This window comes from Macadamia integrifolia, chromosome 9, assembly GCF_013358625.1.
Source record: "Macadamia integrifolia cultivar HAES 741 chromosome 9, SCU_Mint_v3, whole genome shotgun sequence".
NCBI lineage: Eukaryota > Viridiplantae > Streptophyta > Magnoliopsida > Proteales > Proteaceae > Macadamia > Macadamia integrifolia.
Window position 1 is genome coordinate 7,476,997 of NC_056565.1, and position 20,213 is coordinate 7,497,209.

Genomic DNA, 20,213 nt, shown 5'->3' on the forward strand with positions numbered 1-20,213 from the left:
CCGCCGTCGGGGAACGTCTATCACTGCGCTGGTGTAGGGACAATACCCTAGACCGCAATTGTACCACATCACTTCCTGATTTACGCCATTTTGCCGTAGGTTCGAACGAATGTCGCCGGCCACTAAACTAAGGGGTTATTGACTCTAAGAGTGTAAATTGGTCGTGCCCGTTTGGTTTTTATCCGGTTTAATCGGGCTTGCCCATTTTAGGACCTCACCCAGTGACTAGCTGGCCCGTTTAAATAGTCGGGCCTCGTATGCTATGCATGATCCCATTTATAAATGGTTAGTCGAATATCAATCTTTAATCAGGCTAGGCTGATTAACCATTTATCTCTAAAGAGGCTCCAATCGGATTATAAACCTGTCGGGCTAAGTAGATAGGTTGTAATCAAAATTTAAATGTGTTAGGCCAAGTCAGGTTACTACTCATTAGTCCTGGTTGGGCTCCCATCAAGTTGTAGCCTTGCACCTGGAACGATCAATTATAAACGGGTTGGACTTGAACCTGGCATGTTTATTAATTATATCGGGTTGGTTCATGCTTTAAACGTGTAGGTTGTCATATGACTCAGCTCATGACTAAAATTAATAAGATGACAGATATTGAGGTGGTGAAAATTAATATATTTATTTTAATTTTACACGAATGGCTAACGAGGTGGTGAAAATTGATGTGGAAAAAGTTATGCAAAATGATTTTTTTTTTTTTTTTTTTTAAGTATTTGGGCTCAAAATAAAGAAAGAGGTTACACATAATTAATTTCTTAAGTATTATGTTCAAAATAAATAAGGTGATATTGAGGATTATGCTTTACAAATAATTAAAATATGATAGATGAAATTGTTAGGTGCATCCAGAGCGTTGTGTGATCAATGTATTCATTTAAAAGTTAAAAGGAAATTTAATAGACAACCAACTATAATGTATGATGCCAAAAAATGTTGGACACTTCAAAAGCATCATGAATGAAAACTTAGTATAGCATATATGAAAATATTGAGATGGATGAGTGGTAAAACAATAAAGGATAATGTAAGATTATCATATTAGAGTTGGTTTGAGAGTAGCTCAAATACATGATAAGTCACAAAAAAGTTGTTTGAGTTGGCATGACCATGATCAATAGATGCCTTTGGATGCTCTGGTATGAATGAATGATTTGATTCAAATTGAAAAATATAATATTTATAGGGACATAATTATAATGACCTTATGAGAGGCAGTAAAGAATGACATGCATAGCTTAAGCCTTATACTAAATATGATGTTGAACATAGCTGATTGGAAATCAAATATTCATTTTACCGACCTTATTTTATTGGGATAAATATGAGTTACTATAGTGTACGGTTAGTTCCTCGACACGATGGGCCCTTGTCAATGCTGTTACACATTGTGAATTTTTGCACACCAATGATTGATGTTGTCATGGTTAAAAAAAAGAATGGCAAATTGAATTGAGAATCTATGAAGATCAATTCCAATTAATGTCATTTCGAATTGAATAATTTACTCTAAGATTCCGCTAAATCGTAAGGTTTAAGATCAAATGACCAATTTTGGGATTCTTGGGATAGCCGGTCAAGACTGATTCCATCATCAATTATTGTCATTAAAGCCTTGGTCACCAAACTCACCACAGGACGAGTTCATTATGAAACAAAGAGAGGGAAGTGGAGGAGAGGAGGAGAGGAGGAGAGGAGGAGAGGAGGAGAAGAAATTGAAATTACAAGAATGACCTCACTAGAAAAAAAAAAAAGGGTCAAGAGCAAAGAAAAGAGGTCGCAAAAGTATTGTAACTTAGGGCCCATTTGATAACGTTTCAAGAAATACGTTTTTGCCATTTATTTGTTCAGAAATGACAGCAGCAGAAAAAAAAACGTTTGATAAAACTATTTCGTTTAACTTGTTTTCAGAGATAGAAATAGAAATTTCTACCTATTTATGGTTCAAGAAATGATGCAATTTATGAAAACGACTCATGATCAAATTTTCACTGGTTATTATTGACTTTGAAAAATATGACTTATCAAACACCTTTAATTCGTTATGTTTTCAAAAACAAAATATATGTTTATGCTTTTTATTGAAACAGAAACGAAAGATAGAACCAACTGAGTTCTTGGTAGAATCTGTCAATTATTGTTTTGTGACATGACTCAAGTCACTAGGTGTTGTGATACGAATCTTTTTCCTCTGTCGTTTATGAAAATCAACCATCGGTCACTTGCAAAATCCAAACCCACGTAGCTGAGTTCCACCACTGAAGCTCCCGCCCTTCTCAGTTGTTGCATTTCTAGGGTTTGCTTGCTCCATGGCGAACCAGCTATACGGCTACAACCCTACCTACGGAGGAACCGGTATATACCCTTCCAGACTAACTTCGGGATCAGTTACAGATCCATATCTCTCCGATATGTCTTTGATCGGTTCTTCAAGATATCTCAGTTCAGAAACTCTATCAGCAACTGATTCTTCAAAGTATTCTGTTCTTAACCGGGAGTCATCAATGTTCTTGAACCAGAACGATGGTTCAAGGTTCTCAGACACCGATGTTGGCGGAGTTGGTTCAACAGGTTTCTCGACGGGCAGAATTTCTGGTGGAATCGGAGCAGCAATGGGAGCGACGATGCCTTCTTATTCATCGCAGATGTCGTGGCCTGGTGTTGATTACGGTGCTTCTGTTGCCGGAATGAAGCGGCCAAGTGAAGGTTAGGGTTTTCTGGATTTATCCCTGCTCCTCCCAGTTGACAATTAAAATTTTTGAGTTTCTGATTAATTAAATAATTTTTCTACCATTGAATGCCTTTTCACTCATCGCGCTTCAACCTTATGTTTCAGTAATGATAGTAATAATAATAATAATAATAATAATAATAATAATAATAATTATTATTATTATTATTGTTAAATTTTTTTTTTTAAAGTTATATTTAATGTGATGCCCCATCTACTTCTTGGAAGGAGATCTTATGTAATGCCGGGCTAAAATTGTAAGCACTCAATATGTTAGGAAATTTATTGTGGATAAACTTCTCTTTGCGTCATTCATAATTTGTAAGGGAAGAAAGTCGGGGGAACATAGCTTTTGTGGCACACTTGGGGTTTACAAGGAGTAAAGAAAATGATGTGGTGGATTAGACTTGTTTTTGGGTTTTTTGACAACATTTTTCTGGTTTATTAGATTGTGATGTCTATGAATTAGAATCCCAACCCAACAAGGAAAAGAAATAGAGAAAACATGGAAAGATGTGTGTGAGTGTTTATTTCTATTTATTTATTTTTTGGTTTTTGATGTGAAATGATGGAGGGACATAACCTCAAGAAACATGCAAAACCCGAATGGGAAACTGATGGTATTTCAGCTGAGTAGTTTTGTCGGCCAATGAAGATAGCTGTTGACAATAGAGAAATCTTTGGTCGTATATGTGGAGTGGCTAGTAGGGCTGGCTTGCAGGATCAGAAAATTAATCTATAGAATGATAGTATGGATATGAAAGGGATGATCTAAATGATAGTAAATAGAAGCGAAAGATAGAACTAACTGAGTTCTTGATAGAATCTGAAAGGATAATGGAATATGTTTCTTAACAGAATCAATTGAAAGGTGTATCAATATCAGAGAAAAAAGCGAGTTGTTGAGAACTGAAACAAGTAACCAATCGGACTCCACAGAACTAAAATCTTAAGCACCCATCAAATAAAATTCATTGCTAGAGTAGTAGAGGAAATCCATTCATTCTTTGGTAGTCGAGTGTTCTATACTGCTATTCTTGCTACTACAAAATTTAAGTTTCTTCAACCCAAGAGTTGACTCCAAAACTTGCGAGAATGATACTCTCTTAACTGGTCCCTTTGGTCCGACAATCTTGGAGATTTGTCTTGAGTTTCATTTATTTCCTAACGTTTGATTCTGGTTCCTTTGTTTCTCCTTTTTATGGCTTTATGAACCTAATTTAGATCTTTCTCCTCTGGATCTAAATTTTATTATTTTAATTTTCTATTGGGATATAAATTTCATTAGTATTGATCTGCATTACTTAGGGTAGTCACTTAAGGGTGCAAAATATTTATACTGTTAGGTTTATGTGGGGTTAGGTTTGTCAAACCCATCCTGCATCATGATTTTCACTCTTTTCTGTTATTTTCCCTCAGACTAGTTAGATATTGTTGAGTAGTTATTAATTCTTTTATTACATGTTCTGGCATTTTTTTTTTGTTTCTGAGGGTTGTGGTTCTTCGTTTATCAGCTTATGCCATGTCAGATTCCTCTGAGCTATATATGCTTAATATTCTGAAGCGGTTATCGAGTTAATCATATTTGCTTTGGAAGGTCAATTTAAATATGTATAAGACACAAGAAAAGTTGGAGATAGGGATTATCTGTCAATTATCTATATGTAATTCTTAAAATGCAGTTATATGGGTACCCTACAGATTCGTCTTGCTGCTTATTTGACTTTACTACTTAAGCACTAAGTTTCAGTTGCTTTCTAAATATTGTAATTTTGGCCTTGTAGGCTCGTCCGAATCTATATTTGGGTTGACTTACTTTACTACCTATTAACTGAGCATGCTTTTTTATTATTATTATTATTATTATTTATCTATATATGTTTTTCTGTCATGTTCTAGTGAACTGTTTAAAATTGATGTAATCGTTAATATTTAATTTCAAAAGATGTTATTGCACCTCTTCCATATATGCTAGTTTTAACGTCTATTATAAATCTCTTGTATTTTGTTTGAAATTATTTTGAATACATACTTATGTAGTATAATTTCTGTTTGCTGCTACTGTCTTATGTTATTGTTCTCTATTATCTACATATAGCTCTCTACCATCAGACTGTTCTGGGAAACCATAACACTATTGGGCAAAGTGAAGCTTTATTTTCTACAAACTCTTTTGTCAAGCGTCCTAGATACGAAAGTGCAAGCAATTTTCCCATTTATCCACAGAGACCAGGAGAGAAGGATTGTGCCCACTATATGCTCACAGGAACCTGTAAATTTGGAGATACCTGCAAGTTTGACCATCCTCTTTGGGTCCCTGAGGGTGGGATTCCAGATTGGAAAGAGGTGATCTCTTATTGTTTGTAGCTGTCTTATCTTGTTTCTAATAATATAAGATTTATTTGACTTATTTATTTATATAACTAATGATATCTCCTTAGTTCTATAAAATTTTTTATTTTTTGCTTTATGTTTATAAATTATTCTTATATGGACTGTGTAAGATTTATTTGACTTAGTAGTGTCACTACCTCACATAAAAAATAAAAAAAAAAAAATAGTGCGACTTTATCTTGTTTTCCTGCTGAATTCTATTTGTTGGACAACTAATTATATGTCTTATATGGTTTAACTATGTTAATGGTTTGGTATTTTGTTCTACATTTCGAGAGGCCTTAGTGTCAATATTAATGGTACTTTTAGTAGTTTTGTGTGTTTGATCAACCTATGCTTTTTATCAAAGTCACTGTTATCCTCTATATATTCTCTGGTACCTGGAAGCTTCATGACTGCTGCAGTACGGAGTATCCATGTCAACTTGAGTTGATATGGGTTTGAATACGGGTCTGAGTCTGAAATGCACTCCACTTTTTTATGCTTCGGACATGGCTGTGAACAAGAAGAAGATTGACCTCACCTTTTTGGCTTTTTCTGATGTGATAATGCATAAAGCTTGCACTACCTATACGGCTATACCCATTCCTGCGATATGTTCCATATTGTCTTAGGCGTGGAAGGATCCGACTTATTGACACATTGCCCATAGCTGATCTATTATAACATATTGTATATTTCCCATGCAACAACAACAACAACAACAACAACAACAACAACAACAACAACAACGTATGAATTATTATGAAAGGATTATACAGACCAGATTGAGAAGAGCCGAAGGCTCATGAAAAAGAACAAAGGAAGGATGAAAAAGAAAGGGGTCCTGACTCCTGACTCACATCACTCACATCCCATCAACATCCTAAAAGAACACATTTAAAGGCACCCGGCTAGCCTGTGTTCCGTTGCTCTACTAACCCATTGTAACTACCCAAGAATACGTTAAGTACCAGACCCGCCTGGGAGATCGATGAGGTATCCCCACCAAGAATACGGCAAGTACTAGGGGTTTGGGATATTGGTGAGGGTGTGCAAACTTTAGTCCCACATCGCCTAAGGAGAGATTATTGGGCTAGTTAATAACCTCTAGCCTCATTAACATGGCACGACGCGTTTTAAAGCCTTGAGGCCCATGGGCCAAAGAGGACAATATTGTTTGTGCAAGGCCGGAGCGTTACAAATGGTATCAGAGCCGACCTCGACACCGTGTGGGGCCACAACGGGGATGCTGTGCCCAAAGGGGGGAAGTGTAACAACCTAATAATACGGCAAGTACCAGATCCGCCTGGGAGATCTGTAAGGTGTCCCCACTAAGAATACGACAATTACTAGGGGGTTTGGAAGATCGGTGATGGTGTGCAAACTTTAGTCTCACATCGCTTAGGGAGAGATTACTGGGCTAGTTAATAATCTCTAGCCTCCTTAACATGGCACAACGCATTTTAAAGCCTTGAGGCCCATGAGTTAAAGAGGATAATATTGTGCAAGGTTAATGGGGCCGGGGCGTTACACCCATCCTACAATTGAGTCTCCTGAGTCCTGCCCCTGTTATGATCTTCACCCTTGGCTACTCACATCTGAGAGTAAAGTGAAAGACAAGATTATTAGACAACTAAATGAAGAATGGTACAGGAGTTTTGTCTAAACTGTAGGGTCCTTCCTCAACCCCGCCCCCTAAGGCTGGGGGTCTCCCCCCTGATGTTGCCGCATGCTGCAGATCCCCTGAACCCCTTCCTTGTTAAGAGTTGTTGTCAACTAATTCCTGGCTGCTGTGGCTTAATTAGTTGAGTTTCAAATGCACCTATCTGGAGTGATATATTTTGTTCATCTAGGTGGGCATGACCAAAGAAAGTTAAGTGATGAATAAGTTTTCTTCAAATAGCTGATGCGTAGTTTAGATTACTGGGCTTGGTGTCACCGGATGTAACTCTTGAATATCATAGTATAGACCAGCTGGAAACGGAACAAATGATGCTGCTGCTGCTGCTTCTGAGTTCGCATGACTTTGCTTTCGTCGTGTGTAGACTTCCTAATTGAACTAAGATGGATTAGGCTGTTGGCTAATTATCACTATAATAAATGCCCCCTCCAAAAAAAAAAAAAAAAAGGGAATATCGAAAGTGATGCTGAGTGTTTGAGATGTTGTTCCCTGTGGTTCATTGGGTGGCGAGGGCGAGCTGTATGGTGAACATGCTATTCTGTTGGCAGCATACTAATTGGATTTTATATAACCTTAATAATTGCCTAGCATCTATCACTAAATTATGATTTCATGTATGTATACAAAGTAATTTCTGAAGCATGGGCTCAGCTGCTCATCTACATAAGCCTTGGATCTAACAGACCGTGTTTGCCTATTTGCCTCCTTGGACTTCTATCTTGTTCATGTTGCAATAAGAAGAGGACAGCAACTTGCTTTTTTTTTGGGGGGGGGGGGGGGGGAGAGGAGGTGCAACTTAGTGTATTTAAGGCCATTGACAGTGTGTATTATAGTAGGAGCATATAGCACACCTTTTTTAGGTCCCATGATTGTTGACAAGTGCCTGTGGCATCTCGTACTTTGCTATGTTTCTTTTATTATTGTATGATGCATGATGGTATTACTTTCGTAAATAAGATTAAAGAAGACTGCAAAATCTTATAATTATTGATAAATGGCTATCCATATCTTCTCTGTTTTCTCTGAAGGGAGGAAGGGTTAATATTCGTGAAGACTTAAAAACCCAAAGAAAGAAGGTAGAACTTGATTGGTGCGCTGCAGGTCCGCAAGTACCTAATTTAGATTGGGATTCTAAAGAGGAGGGGTCCAATCTTAATAAATGTCTGGACCCATCAATTATCAATGTTGAGTGCATGAACTGTGTTGTTCATATATTACTTGGTATGGATTGAGAAATTCAGACCTTTTCAGTTCTGATGGGGAAATTTTGACCATTTTGAGTGAAATTTCATACATTTTAACCATTTTGGTTGTTTCAACCCTTCAATAGGGACAAATTGTCAAATTTTGGGTATTTTGACTGAAGTTTCGAACCATGCTTTGCTGCTCCTTGCATGATATGGTAGCATTTCCTGATGAGCTTTCTTCTGGAAAAATCATGAGGACACTGTCCATCACAGGTGTACACTGTATGCTGTTGTATTATATAAGAATTTCATAGGAGACAGATGTGTTTAGATTGTTGTCCTAACTCTCAAGGGTTTCCTATTGTCTGTGGGACAGGCAGCAAGCGGGTTGGGGAATGGGGCATCATTCTCAATATATTGAAATTTTTACTGTCAAGCTGATGGCTAATGATAATTTTGAAGCAGTAACTTGTACCTTCCCCATCAAATGCCTCGTTCTGTCCTGTGGTCTCTCTGTAGGTCTAGTTCTCTACCCTGCGTGTGCAGTTGTCACTAATGAAGTTCTTGCAGGATAGAGATTGCTAAACATCACCTGCTCGCTACTGTACATCTGAAACTGCTACAGAGTTGATATTAAATGGCAATCTGCCCAGAATGATAGAATCTCTAATTTTTTTTGGGGGGGTTATTTTTTTCCTTTTTCAATGATTATCATCTCTACTCCTTTTCCTCCCTAATATTCACATATGACACACTAATTTGTTGCAGTAGGGTTCTCTTCCCTTCGTTCCTTTCCCCCCTTCTCCTTGTTAGCAAAATTTTGGTACTCACTTTTGCTTTATTTTATCATTTTGATTGCTGCAACTCCTTGACCTTTTTTACATCTATTAGATTTTTTTTTATTGTTGTTGTTCCTCTCTTTTTTGGTGAGAGGTCTAATTATTGGCGTCCATACTCCATTGGTCTATGTATCATGTCTGGTAGGATTTGTTTCACTCCGTTGATTTCTGTCTTTAGGTGCCACTTATTGCTACCAGTGAATCTCTTCCTGAGAGACCAGGGGAGCCAGATTGTCCTGTAAGCATTGGTTTAATTTGATTTATCTTTTTTTTTGCTTTTACTGATATATATATATATATATATGTAGATATATATTTAGTAATTTGCTTTGCTAATGTATTGCAGTATTTTCTGAAGACTCAAAAATGCAAGTTTGGTTTTAGGTGCAAATTTAATCATCCCAAAGATCAAATAGCTTCTTCGGTAGGCATAACGGTGTTGGACATAAATTTGTGGGCTAATTCTTTGCCCTTGGGAAATTGTTTTTGGAGGTCCCTTCTTCTCATGATTTGCTTTGTCGGCGCAGGTTCCTTCTGAAAATGTTGATGCTTCAATATTACCTGAGAGGCCATCTGAACCACTATGTGCAGTAAGATATCCTCCTTATTCTTAACAGTAAACTATATCTTTACCATTCTTTTATCACGTTAACCTTGTTTCCGTGTAATTGAAACAGTTCTACACAAAGACTGGAAAATGCAAGTTTGGTGCAACCTGCAAGTTTCACCATCCAAAGGATATTAAAATACCGTCAGCTGGACTAGAAAATGGTTATGGGCAGACTGAAACTGAATTGGTGGTTAATGATGGCGGAACGACACCTGGAGATGCAAAACCTGTGAAGCCATTTGTTCCATTCACACCAGCTTTGCTACATAATTCCAAGGGACTCCCAATTAGACCGGTAATTGTTTTTTGGGGGGGCAATTATAGAATTGTTAAAGTTGTTAAAAATTCGTGAGCATTTCAGCATATTGTTCCACATTGATATCTGTGCTGTTATTTTAACTATATATATTTTGAAATTTTAGGTTATTGGGTATCTTCATACTTTTATTGTTTTCTATGTGTGGTCTGTGGGTTCCTTTCCTGAATTGTCAAATAAATAACTAGAAATGATGATGAGTTGATGACTTATTTTGTCTGTCCAATACTGATTGATGCCTAGCCCTCTTTGTGAAACACACCATACTGGTAGGAGCTAGAAAAAGAGCCCATACATGTAGTCAAAGAAGAAGAGACGTGGAAAAAGAAAAAAGAAAAAATAATAATCCATCCTTTTGGATCTTTTCTATTTTTCTCTATCTTCCATATTCTTAATTACATATGGGTTTGGTTGTTATCTCTTATGTATATTATCTGTGGTTAATTCATCCGTTTTTTTTACTACAATTCTAAATTCTGATGTTTGTTTTTTTTTGGCCACGAGTTTTTTTTTTTTATTCCATCTTCCATCTTCCATCTTCCATCTTCCTTCTTCCTTCTTCCTTCTTCCTTCTTCCTTCTTCCTTGACATACCTAAGGGTTGTCAAAGTATGCTTCTCAATCGTTTTTCTTCTTTGAGCTATTTACTATCATTTCCTTTTACTTGCCCTATATTTACTCAAACTCCTCTGCCCCAGATTTTTTAATGATTTCCCTATAAAGGCAAACTTCCGTGTCTCTTTCTCCCCTGATAATCTAAAATCCGTAAATTACCCATCCCCTCCCTTCCAGCAAACTTTCGGGAGCACCCCCACTTGCAGCCCCCAATCCGCATCCTTTGCATCTTTCCCTGCCCTCTGGGCCTCCGCTCTCTGGCCTCCGACCTGCCACCACCCCCACGGCTGCACCTCTGCCCTCCCCCATCCCACCTTCCCTTGCCCTCCGCCCTCCGCCCTCCGCCCTCCGCCCTCCGCCCTCCGCCTTCCACCTTTATATCTCCCCTCCTTGCCTCCTCACCCCACCCACATCTCATTCCTGCTGCATCCCCCTCCATCATGATAGACTTGGACCTGAATCAAAGTCTCCTCCTCCTTGAAGGATGTGTGGAGGAGCTTTTGTACCCCATGCTTCTTGTTCTTGAATAGCTATTTGGGATTTGGGGGGTTGTGACCTTACCATTTTCTTCTCTCTGTTCATTTTAATCGTTACGTCTAGTGTCAACCTTCTCTTCCACCACTAACCTGTCCTCTATCATGATGTACACTTTATCATATAAGCGGATGGTACTATTGGTACGCTTTCAAGATTCTGCTCAAAGTTCTCAAAATTCTCTCAAGATGGGTAATCAATTTGGGTCAAACTCCATATGGGCCATCGGAGTCTAAGGATTTTGGCTCTGATACCACTTCATATGGATCCAGGGTTCGATAACCCAATTCAGATCGCTAATGGGCCCACTTTAAACGATCAACATCCAACTACAAAGAAGAGTGGCAGTTTTGTAAATTCTGAAGCAACTCTGCACCTTATATGTGAAGCCACAAGTTAAGGTGGGGTCAAACTGAGGGAATTCAGAAGTGGGGGCTTTTTTGGGAACTAAAATAAGAAAAGGGCTATTGTGCAAGGGAGAAAAGAATCTGTCCTTATTGATAATTTCTGAAACTTCTATCTTCAACCTTGGAATTGTGAACAAGCTCTTAAATGACTCAGGGCAGATTTGCATGGAGTGAAATATCTCCTTCAATATTTCTGCAATCAAGATGAGATTTACGAATTAGATTCTGACCCGAGACCTCTTGCATGCAACATATAGCAGGCTAGATCATCCACTCGTACAACGATAATAAATCTCTGAAACTGTTCTGGGCGGAATGAACAGTAACAGCTGGAAACTCAGCTTTGCGATGCACAACTCCTACTATATCTGGGGCTCAACTTCGATAGGGTGAGTTGCTCTAAGGTAAGGTCTCAACCCTCCAAATTTGAGGAGAGAAGAAGGATCAAGGGAGATTGATCCAACTTTTTGGGCTGTAGAGAGAGAGAGTGATGCAGATTAGTCACTTAAAGTGCTTATTTTATTGTAAATAAGTCTTGGGTTGGGTTATGTATGTGTTGGGCCTTTGATCCCATATGTTTTTTTTTTTGTAATGGGCCTAAAATTTGGGTAGAAAGTAGAAAAACGAGATTTAATTCATTAGTTTAGTTAGAGTCATGTTTTGAGTCTATATTCTTTATTATTTCAGTTTCTTAGTCAGTTTAGGTTTTCCAATTAGTTAAGGATTGGGTTAGGCCTTTCCTTTTTAGTATTTGAGTTAGTTTTGAGTCTTCTATATAAGTTTGTAAAGGGCTGCAACATTGAACATAAATTTATTAATGAAAAACAAAAGATGGCTTATGCTGTGTGCTGTGGGATGCAGTTGGGTGAGATGCCCATTCACTAGTTCTTCTCTCCCCTTCTCAACCCTCCATCGAATTTCCTTCATTTTCTTATTTCTGTTTTGTTTATACTATCTTATTTTTATTGAATTTACTAAAGATCCTACCTGGGATTGGATTACTTGTGAACCAATTTTACATTAATTGGTATTAGAGCCTAGCCAAACCAAGGATGGAGCCACGTGAATTTCATGAGAAACTTTCTTCATAATCTTCCTTGAATGGGTAAATGAACTGAACATGTACTTTGACAACTACAACTTGACAGAGATGCAACAACTTCGATATGTTTGCTCCCAAATGAGTGATTGTGTTTGAATACAATGGAGAGTCCGTGAAAGACAATTTCAAGCTCAAGGATGTAAGCCTATAGTGTGGGAAGAGAAGCAGTATGAGTTGGCAGGCATATGCCTATCTAAACGTGAACGAAGTATGTACTTTCCTCCACTAGAGTTCCCTCCAATTACACCCCAAAGGCCACCCACAGGTGACGAGAGCATGAAAGAATTGTTAGACCATGTGGTCATTATGTTGCAACAAATTTAAAGGAGCAACATGAGAGGACACCTCTAACCAATGAACTAGAGTCAAAAGTTGAGGTTAGTGTTGGAGAGATTCCAGCAATTCCTATTGTCAAGGAAGAGCTAGACATTGATGTTCCCATCAGTGAGACTCATGTGGAAGAATTCGAAAGCAACAAAGTTACCACAATGGACAATGAGGTTGAGGCTAAGGAACTTAACACTACAATAACTGTAATGATTGTGAACAACCAAGAGGAAGATCCTAAGGGGTTCAAGATTGAAGTTGTGTTTGAACCATCAATGGAACCGATCGAGAACCACCAGGTAGATGAACCAAAAGAGCTTTATGTTGCATTGGAGTTTGAAGATGTTGAAGGTGCATATGTAGATGACCATATGGATACATCCGACGATGTTCAGGTTGCATATGTGGAGTTCATCATCCCATTGAAGTGTCTAGAAGATCGAACTCCTCACATTATAAACTACGTCCTTATTATCAAAGAGCTATCTGAATTTTTCTACAGCTTGAAGAGAAACGTGCACCATGCTATAATCACCCTCACACTCTACAAAATTCGAGGACAAATTTTTCTAAGAGAGGCTGAATTGATGCAGATAAGTCAACTTAATGGGATTATTTTATTGCAAATAAGTCGGGTTGGGTTATATATGTGTTGGGTCTTTGATCCCATGGGTTTTCTTTGTAATGGGCCACTTTAATTGGTAGAAAGTAGGAAAACATGATATAATTCATAAGTTTTGTTAGAGTCCTGTTTTGGGTCTATATTATTTGTTATTTCAGTTTCCTAGTCAGTTTAAGTTTCCCAATTAGTTAAGGATTGGGTTAGGCCTTTCCTTTTTAGTGTTTGAGTCAGTTTTGAGTCTTCTATATAAGTTTGTAAGGGGCTACAACATTGAACACGAATTTGATTGAATGAAAAAAAAAATAAGAAAGCTTTGTGCTGGAGAACTGTGAAATGTTGTGCTGTGAGAGACAACTTGGGTGAGATGCCCTGGGGAAGAGAGAGATACTCGACCCAACCTATTCCCCTACCCCCATTCTTCCCTTTATTTCTTTTATTTCTATTTTGTTCATACTATCTGTCATACTACCTGATTTATTGAATTTGTTAAAGATTCTACTTGGGATTGGATCACTTGTGAACCAATCTTACATTAGAGAGAGGTTGGGAGGGGGGTGGATGTCAAACGACCAAGGTTTAAAGTATTGTGCCCGGCGGATACGATGCTATCGATACGCTACATGAAAAAATTTAAAATCCTTTTGTATCGATATGTATTGTATGATACATACCGATACATATTGATACATACTGATATGTATCAATACTCTATGAAAATAAAAAATTTAGGTGAAATTTACTTTCAATATGTTTTGGTATGTATCGGTACATATCAGTTTGTATCTCTTCATGGGAGAAGAGTCTCACCTGAATCAGACCCTGTTCTATTACCCTCTGTTTTAACGAAATGTAGAAATAGAAGAGATATCTTCTTAATTTGTAAACAAGGCCAGATTTCACAATAATTACAAAAAACCCTTATTTTTTCTTACCCTGATTTTGCTGAAATACCAGATTCGTCCTTCCTCTTCAAAGTTAATTTTCTTCACATCCTTGATTTTGTTTCCTCTTTACAGTAGGTCCTAAACTGTTTCAAAATTTACAGAATTGCCACTCTCTGTTCACTTTGAGTTATTTATCTCTTTGGTGGGCCCATAATGACCCAAAATTAGGGTTTTGAACTTGGGTTGCATTAATTTTACTTATAATATAATAATGAATATAGATGATGCAATTTTTTGGTTCCCAAGGACTCTAAAATAGAGTTGAAGCGGTAATGATAATTTGCGTAGCCTACCACATTTAATTGGGGTAAGATAAGTTTAGTGATGAATTTTATTCGTACCAAAAAAAAAAAAAAAAAGAAGTTTGGTAATCATAAAGCTTTCTAATATCTAGCTCTCTTATTAAGTGGTGTTTCTTTGACAGGGAGAAGTGGATTGCCCATTTTACCTGAAGACTGGCAGGTGAATCTCGAATCTTTGTCTATAAAAGTCTGTAATTGCTCTTTAGTCATTTTTTTGCTGTTTTTTCCAAGTCCAGCTAAAGGAGGATGGTTGGTTTGTCAGGTTGGCACTCAGCAGCCTGCATTTAAAAACCTTAGCACGAACTTTTAGCATGGATCTTAGCATATTTCATTTTTGACCTTATGCTAGGGTGTCCCCGGAAGCTATCTGCCACACTATGACCCAGGTGTTGGCAAAAGATGACCCATGCAGCCCACTCTTATTTAGTTGGGATAAGGCAGAGTTGATTGAGTTATTTATCTTGTAGCTATATTTTATTGGATACTGGAAATGACATGAATTTTCTTTTTATTTTAATTTTCAGTTGCAAGTATGGTGTCACTTGCCGCTATAATCATCCTGACAGAAACGGTATTCTATACTTACTATCTAAATAATTAGCTGCATGATTAGAGATTGGGATATTCATCCAAGTCTTCTCATAAAAAGGAAAATTTAAAAAAAAGGAAGAAAAATGCCCTGCGGAGCAGGAAGGCGGATTTGGTGATATATGTTGATAGAACAGAAGAGAGGAGGGAGGAATTACCCAGTAGGCATAATTTTGCCTGAGATAAGATTAGAGCTTTAATAATATTCTCTTTTGACATTTCAATGCTGAGATTTTTTTGCAGTTATTAATCCACCGGTTGCTGCTGCACTTGGCCATGCAATGATAACCTCTCCGGCAGCTAACTTGAACATGGGAGTCATTAGTCCTGCTGCATCTCTGCTTCCAAATGTTGACCCCAGGCTGGCGCAGACAGCGGTATTAAAATCTCCTTTAATGATTATACTAGACTTTTTTTGGATTCAATGTAATATTTTGGTTATGTTATGATGTGAAGAAGCACTATCTTGAACTTATGATCTGTGAGCCCCAACCAATTCAGCATTCTGTAGGCTATGTTTGGTTGTAAAGGGAATTAAAGGGAAGGGAAGTGAAATTTTCATATTTAAAAAAGAAACATATGTAATCGTTACCCATGTGACTTTAACATTAACTTCAAATCATTCTATATTTGGTTATAAAATTTCACTTTAATTTGCATCCAAACCCTTTGCTATAATATGTAAATGAAAATTACATGAAAAATATATCATTACTAAATATGGTTAAATTCCCGTTGCAACCAAACGGAGCCGTAGGAAAGATCTATTCAATTTCTTACAATATATAATCGGACTATTCTTGTTCCTCACTGATTTTTTCCACTATAACTTTGTCTCTTTTAACTGTATAAATGTATAATGTGCCAATTGCTGGTTATAAGTCTGTCACAACTCACAAAAGGAAACAGAAATATTAACGATCAACTGTGTATCTGGAAAATCTCTGGAAAGCATTTGTTGATATTTTAAGAAATAACAAAAGCCACTATGAGTAACATAGAGTTGCACATACTGATGTCAAATACTGATTTAGCTCATTCAACTTTAATCATTGGTGTTTGTGGTCTCGGATTGGAATTATTACATGATAAATGTTTCTTTTCTCAATACAAAACAACCTTTAGAACATTAATTCACCTGTAATTGACAAAGTTATGGTATTAGTTGGTGCTTAGCTCTGTCAGTCATGCAAATTAGCATATTTGGATTCTTGTTCTGTTTCCTATTATATGAACCCAACTTTTTCTTAATTTGAAGCAGTTTATTTGCGTGTCTAATAGAGTACCTTAAAGCTATTCATTCAAACTTTTGTGCCTTTCTGTTGTTACTGCTCAACGAAATTTTTTTTATCTAAATTACATTTTATTTTGCAAAATCCAACAGTATGGGAGTGTAGACAGTATTGGTCGGTGTACCATAGGCATGCGTGGGATGCATGCCAATACATATGTGGGTATTTGATTGTATTGGGTTCTGAAATTTCACACGTGATTAATACAGACCATGTATTTTCTATCCAATGGTTGTACTAATCACATCATTTGTCCATGTGGCACAATGAGAGTGGGCTGCTAAGCCCTTCTTAAATGAGGCCATGTAAAGTAGTTTTTCCCTTATAATCATATCAATAATTTAATATCTTAGTTATTTTTAAGATCTAGTCCCAAGTTAAACATAATTTAATGACCCCCTTATTTATGGTGCAATTTAATGTATAGTTGTGCACCGCTCTTTGAAATAAATTATTTCCTTACAGTGTGAAAAAGAATTGCTTATTTATAGAAGCAGTATGTATTGGTTATTTGCATGCTCAGCTGTGCACAGAATCATACTTAGGAAGTTTCACTTTTCCATATTACTGGACACGGGAAAAAGTTAAGAGGATATGTATGCTTCTTGTCAGTGTATTTTTTGGCCATTCTTCACAGTTAAGAGGCCACATATCTGCGTACTATTGCTTAGCAAATAACAGATAGGTTTATGATGAAATTATGAGATTTTCTTGGTATTATCAGTCATACGTTTGGTTGACATATAGAGTGAAATGTAATTTTGTTGGATTGAGTTTGAACTTAATTTATTTCATGTGATTTTATTTTGCAGCTGGGAATGGGCCCTACTATCTACCCTCAACGGCCTGGACAAATTGAATGTGATGTACGTATTTAAATTTCCTGTTTTCTTGTTTTAATTGGATGCCTGCTATGTCATGGATGATTGGTTTGGGAAACCTTTCTTGGTTTAGGATAGATGTCACTACTGTACGTGACAAGAAATTCATCACAACTTGTTCCATGTTATAGAGAACTCCATGCCCATATTATGGTCGATTTTTTCAGCCCAAATCAAGTACGGAAAGTGCCTTGAAAGTGTGTCTAATGTGACAGAAAATGACAGAAATGCCATTATAGTGATAAGGCGTTCTAGTATTTTTTTCAAACTTTCAATTCACCTATTTATCACTTTCTATGCTTGTTCCAGGCTGAAATTTGAGCAGTGAAAGAGGTATGGCTCCTCTATCACATGGTCCCATTTATGTACAATAGTAACAATATACATCCTAGTACCACTTGTTTGGAAACATGACCTTGTATATAAACTGAACATCATTAATTTGTGACTTTGTACATAAAATATCTAAGAAGGTATGGTCCGGAGTGTGTACTGATTAAATCTTTGGTTTCAGCTCTCCTGATGACCCTGTAAATCATTTGTAGTACTGACTAGTCATGTTTGGATTGGGTTTGAATCTTGCCTTGGATTTTGTGCAGAAAATAAATCTCTCATGAAGCTACTAACATTTGGTTATTTTTCTTGGAACCCAATGCATCTTTGAGAGTATCTGAATATGTGTGTATGGTTGGAAGGGAAGTGAATCGATTTGATGTTAACACAAAACTAAAATAGAAACTTCTGCAACCGTTACCGATAATGATTGTGTAACTAACTCCAAAGCATTCCAATCCTGGTTATTGAATTTTACTTTGCAACCAAGTCCATTGGATTGGAAAAGGAAAATAATATTACTTTCGGAAAAGTATAATTACCAAATATTGTAAAGTATTAAGTAGGTTATACAATCATGATGACAAAAGTTCCATTTTTATTTCTTAAACCCATTTCACTTCCCTCCACTTCCTTATACTTGCAACTAGTCGGAAACACAGTGTCAGTATTTTCTTTACCAGTGTCCTTTGTGCTTGTTTACCTATATTGCTACTCCACAGGCAAGGCCTCAAATGTTTCAGTATTGATTTGATCTTCGGGTTGGTGTTCTAGATTTTGAAAGAGTGAAACTTTGTCAATCCTCTGGACATTTTTTTCAATAAAAACTTGTCTGGCTGTAGTCACTTGTATCTGAAATGGAAGATGAAATTTCTATTAAATTCTGAGAATTTTTATCCTTTTATTTATTTTAATGAATTACCTACATCAGAATTAGGTGGTCATTATTCAAGAATCGAGCTGTTTCGTTTTACAATAGATGTTCTGCATTTTTAAATTCCTAAGGATTTCCTTGTGCAGTTCTATATGAAAACTGGAGAATGCAAGTTTGGAGAAAGATGCAAGTTCCATCACCCCATTGATCGATCAGCACCAACACCATCAATGGCAAAGCAGGTCCTTCAACAAAATGTAAAGCTTACTCTAGCTGGCCTACCAAGGAGAGAGGTATGCATGTAATAGTTTCTTGCTTCTATATAAATTGATAATCCATCCTGTATGGAGACTTTGGAATCTTGTTTTATCTTGTGGCTTTTCCATGCACATTCCTTGCTTGTGGAATCTGCTTTATTATCCCATGAAATAATCGCTGTTTATATTATTTGTTATTTTATTGTTATTATATGTCCAAATATTATCACTCTTTAAAATGTGCGAAGATGAACACAGATTTATGTTTTGGCTAATTATGGTTCCCCATCACAAGTGTCTCTCATCAAACTAAATGTCCAGATAAAATGGCTATTCTCAGGTGTAACGCCCCGACCCCATTAAAATTGCACAATATTGTCTTCTTTGGCCCATGAGCCTCAAGGCTTTAAAACGCGTTGTACCATGTTAAGGAAGCTAGAGGTTATTAACTAGTCCAGGAATCTTTTCATAGACGATGTGGGACTGAAGTTTGCATACCCTCACCGATCTCCCAAACCCCCTGGTATTGGCCATATTCTTGGTGGGGACACCTCACCGATCTCCCAGGCTGGTTCGGTACTTGCCGTATTCTTGGTCTTATAAACTTCCCCCCTTTAGGCATAGCGGCCCCGCTGTGGCCCCACACGCTGTCGGGGTCTGCTCTGATACCATTTGTAACGCCTCGGTCCCATTAATCTGGCACAATATTGTCCTCTTTGGCCCATGGGCTTCAAGGCTTTAAAACACGTTGTAAAGCCTTGAGGCCCATGGGCCAAATAAGACAATATTTTGTAAAGCCTCGAGGCCCATGGGCCAAAGAGGACAATATTGTGCAAGGTTAATAGGGCCGGGGTGTTACATCAGAGCTTAAAAAATGTGCTTATGAATGGATGAATGTCTGTGTTAAAGAGGATATGGACATGGCATTAATATCCTTCAAAAATATGTTTTGTATATGAAGGAAACCAGGGGTAAGAGTTTTGTTTAAATATTGTGTTGACTTCTTGATATGTTAATTGCTTAATCAGTTAATCTTGTGCATTGAGGTTCCTTATCTTGAAGGTTGGACATCAATGGAGTGGTTTTTTCTGTTGCTACTGGAGAAGCATCGGTACTTGCTTATTACGACTGATGATATTTTGGACATCACCTTTTCTTTTCTGTTCCTTTTGCTCTACTGCTATAACCGTGGTTGAGAAATACTGTTCTGGTCATGTCTACCTGTGTCTGGGTACCTTAATGAAATCATATGTAGGGTTTCGGAGGATTCCAACTGATTCGATCAGATCGAGTTGGAATTGATGAGGCTGATGCTGTGCTGATTCATGGTTTTTAAATAAATTTCTAGTTAACTCCGTTTATTGGCTTTTTTTTTTTTTTTTTTTTT

General features: G+C 37.2%; 1 protein-coding gene across 2 annotated transcripts in view; it reads left to right on the forward strand.

Moving 5' to 3' along the window:
- Positions 1 to 2,226: 2,226 nt before the first annotated feature.
- LOC122088831 (zinc finger CCCH domain-containing protein 37) overlaps positions 2,227 to 20,213 on the forward strand; it is a 19,396-nt gene continuing 1,409 nt past the window's right edge. Inside the window, exons 1-11 of one of the 2 annotated variants that reach the window (XM_042658174.1) lie at positions 2,228 to 2,715; positions 4,839 to 5,086; positions 9,002 to 9,061; positions 9,170 to 9,247; positions 9,351 to 9,413; positions 9,501 to 9,728; positions 14,724 to 14,761; positions 15,126 to 15,172; positions 15,433 to 15,566; positions 17,294 to 17,347; positions 18,716 to 18,862. In XM_042658174.1, the coding sequence (XP_042514108.1) occupies positions 2,319 to 2,715; positions 4,839 to 5,086; positions 9,002 to 9,061; positions 9,170 to 9,247; positions 9,351 to 9,413; positions 9,501 to 9,728; positions 14,724 to 14,761; positions 15,126 to 15,172; positions 15,433 to 15,566; positions 17,294 to 17,347; positions 18,716 to 18,862 (1,494 nt within the window). In that variant the 5' untranslated portion in view covers positions 2,228 to 2,318. Of the gene's footprint in view, positions 2,716 to 4,838; positions 5,087 to 9,001; positions 9,062 to 9,169; positions 9,248 to 9,350; positions 9,414 to 9,500; positions 9,729 to 14,723; positions 14,762 to 15,125; positions 15,173 to 15,432; positions 15,567 to 17,293; positions 17,348 to 18,715; positions 18,863 to 20,213 lie in introns of both variants that reach the window. The other variant, XM_042658175.1, reaches the window with a different exon arrangement.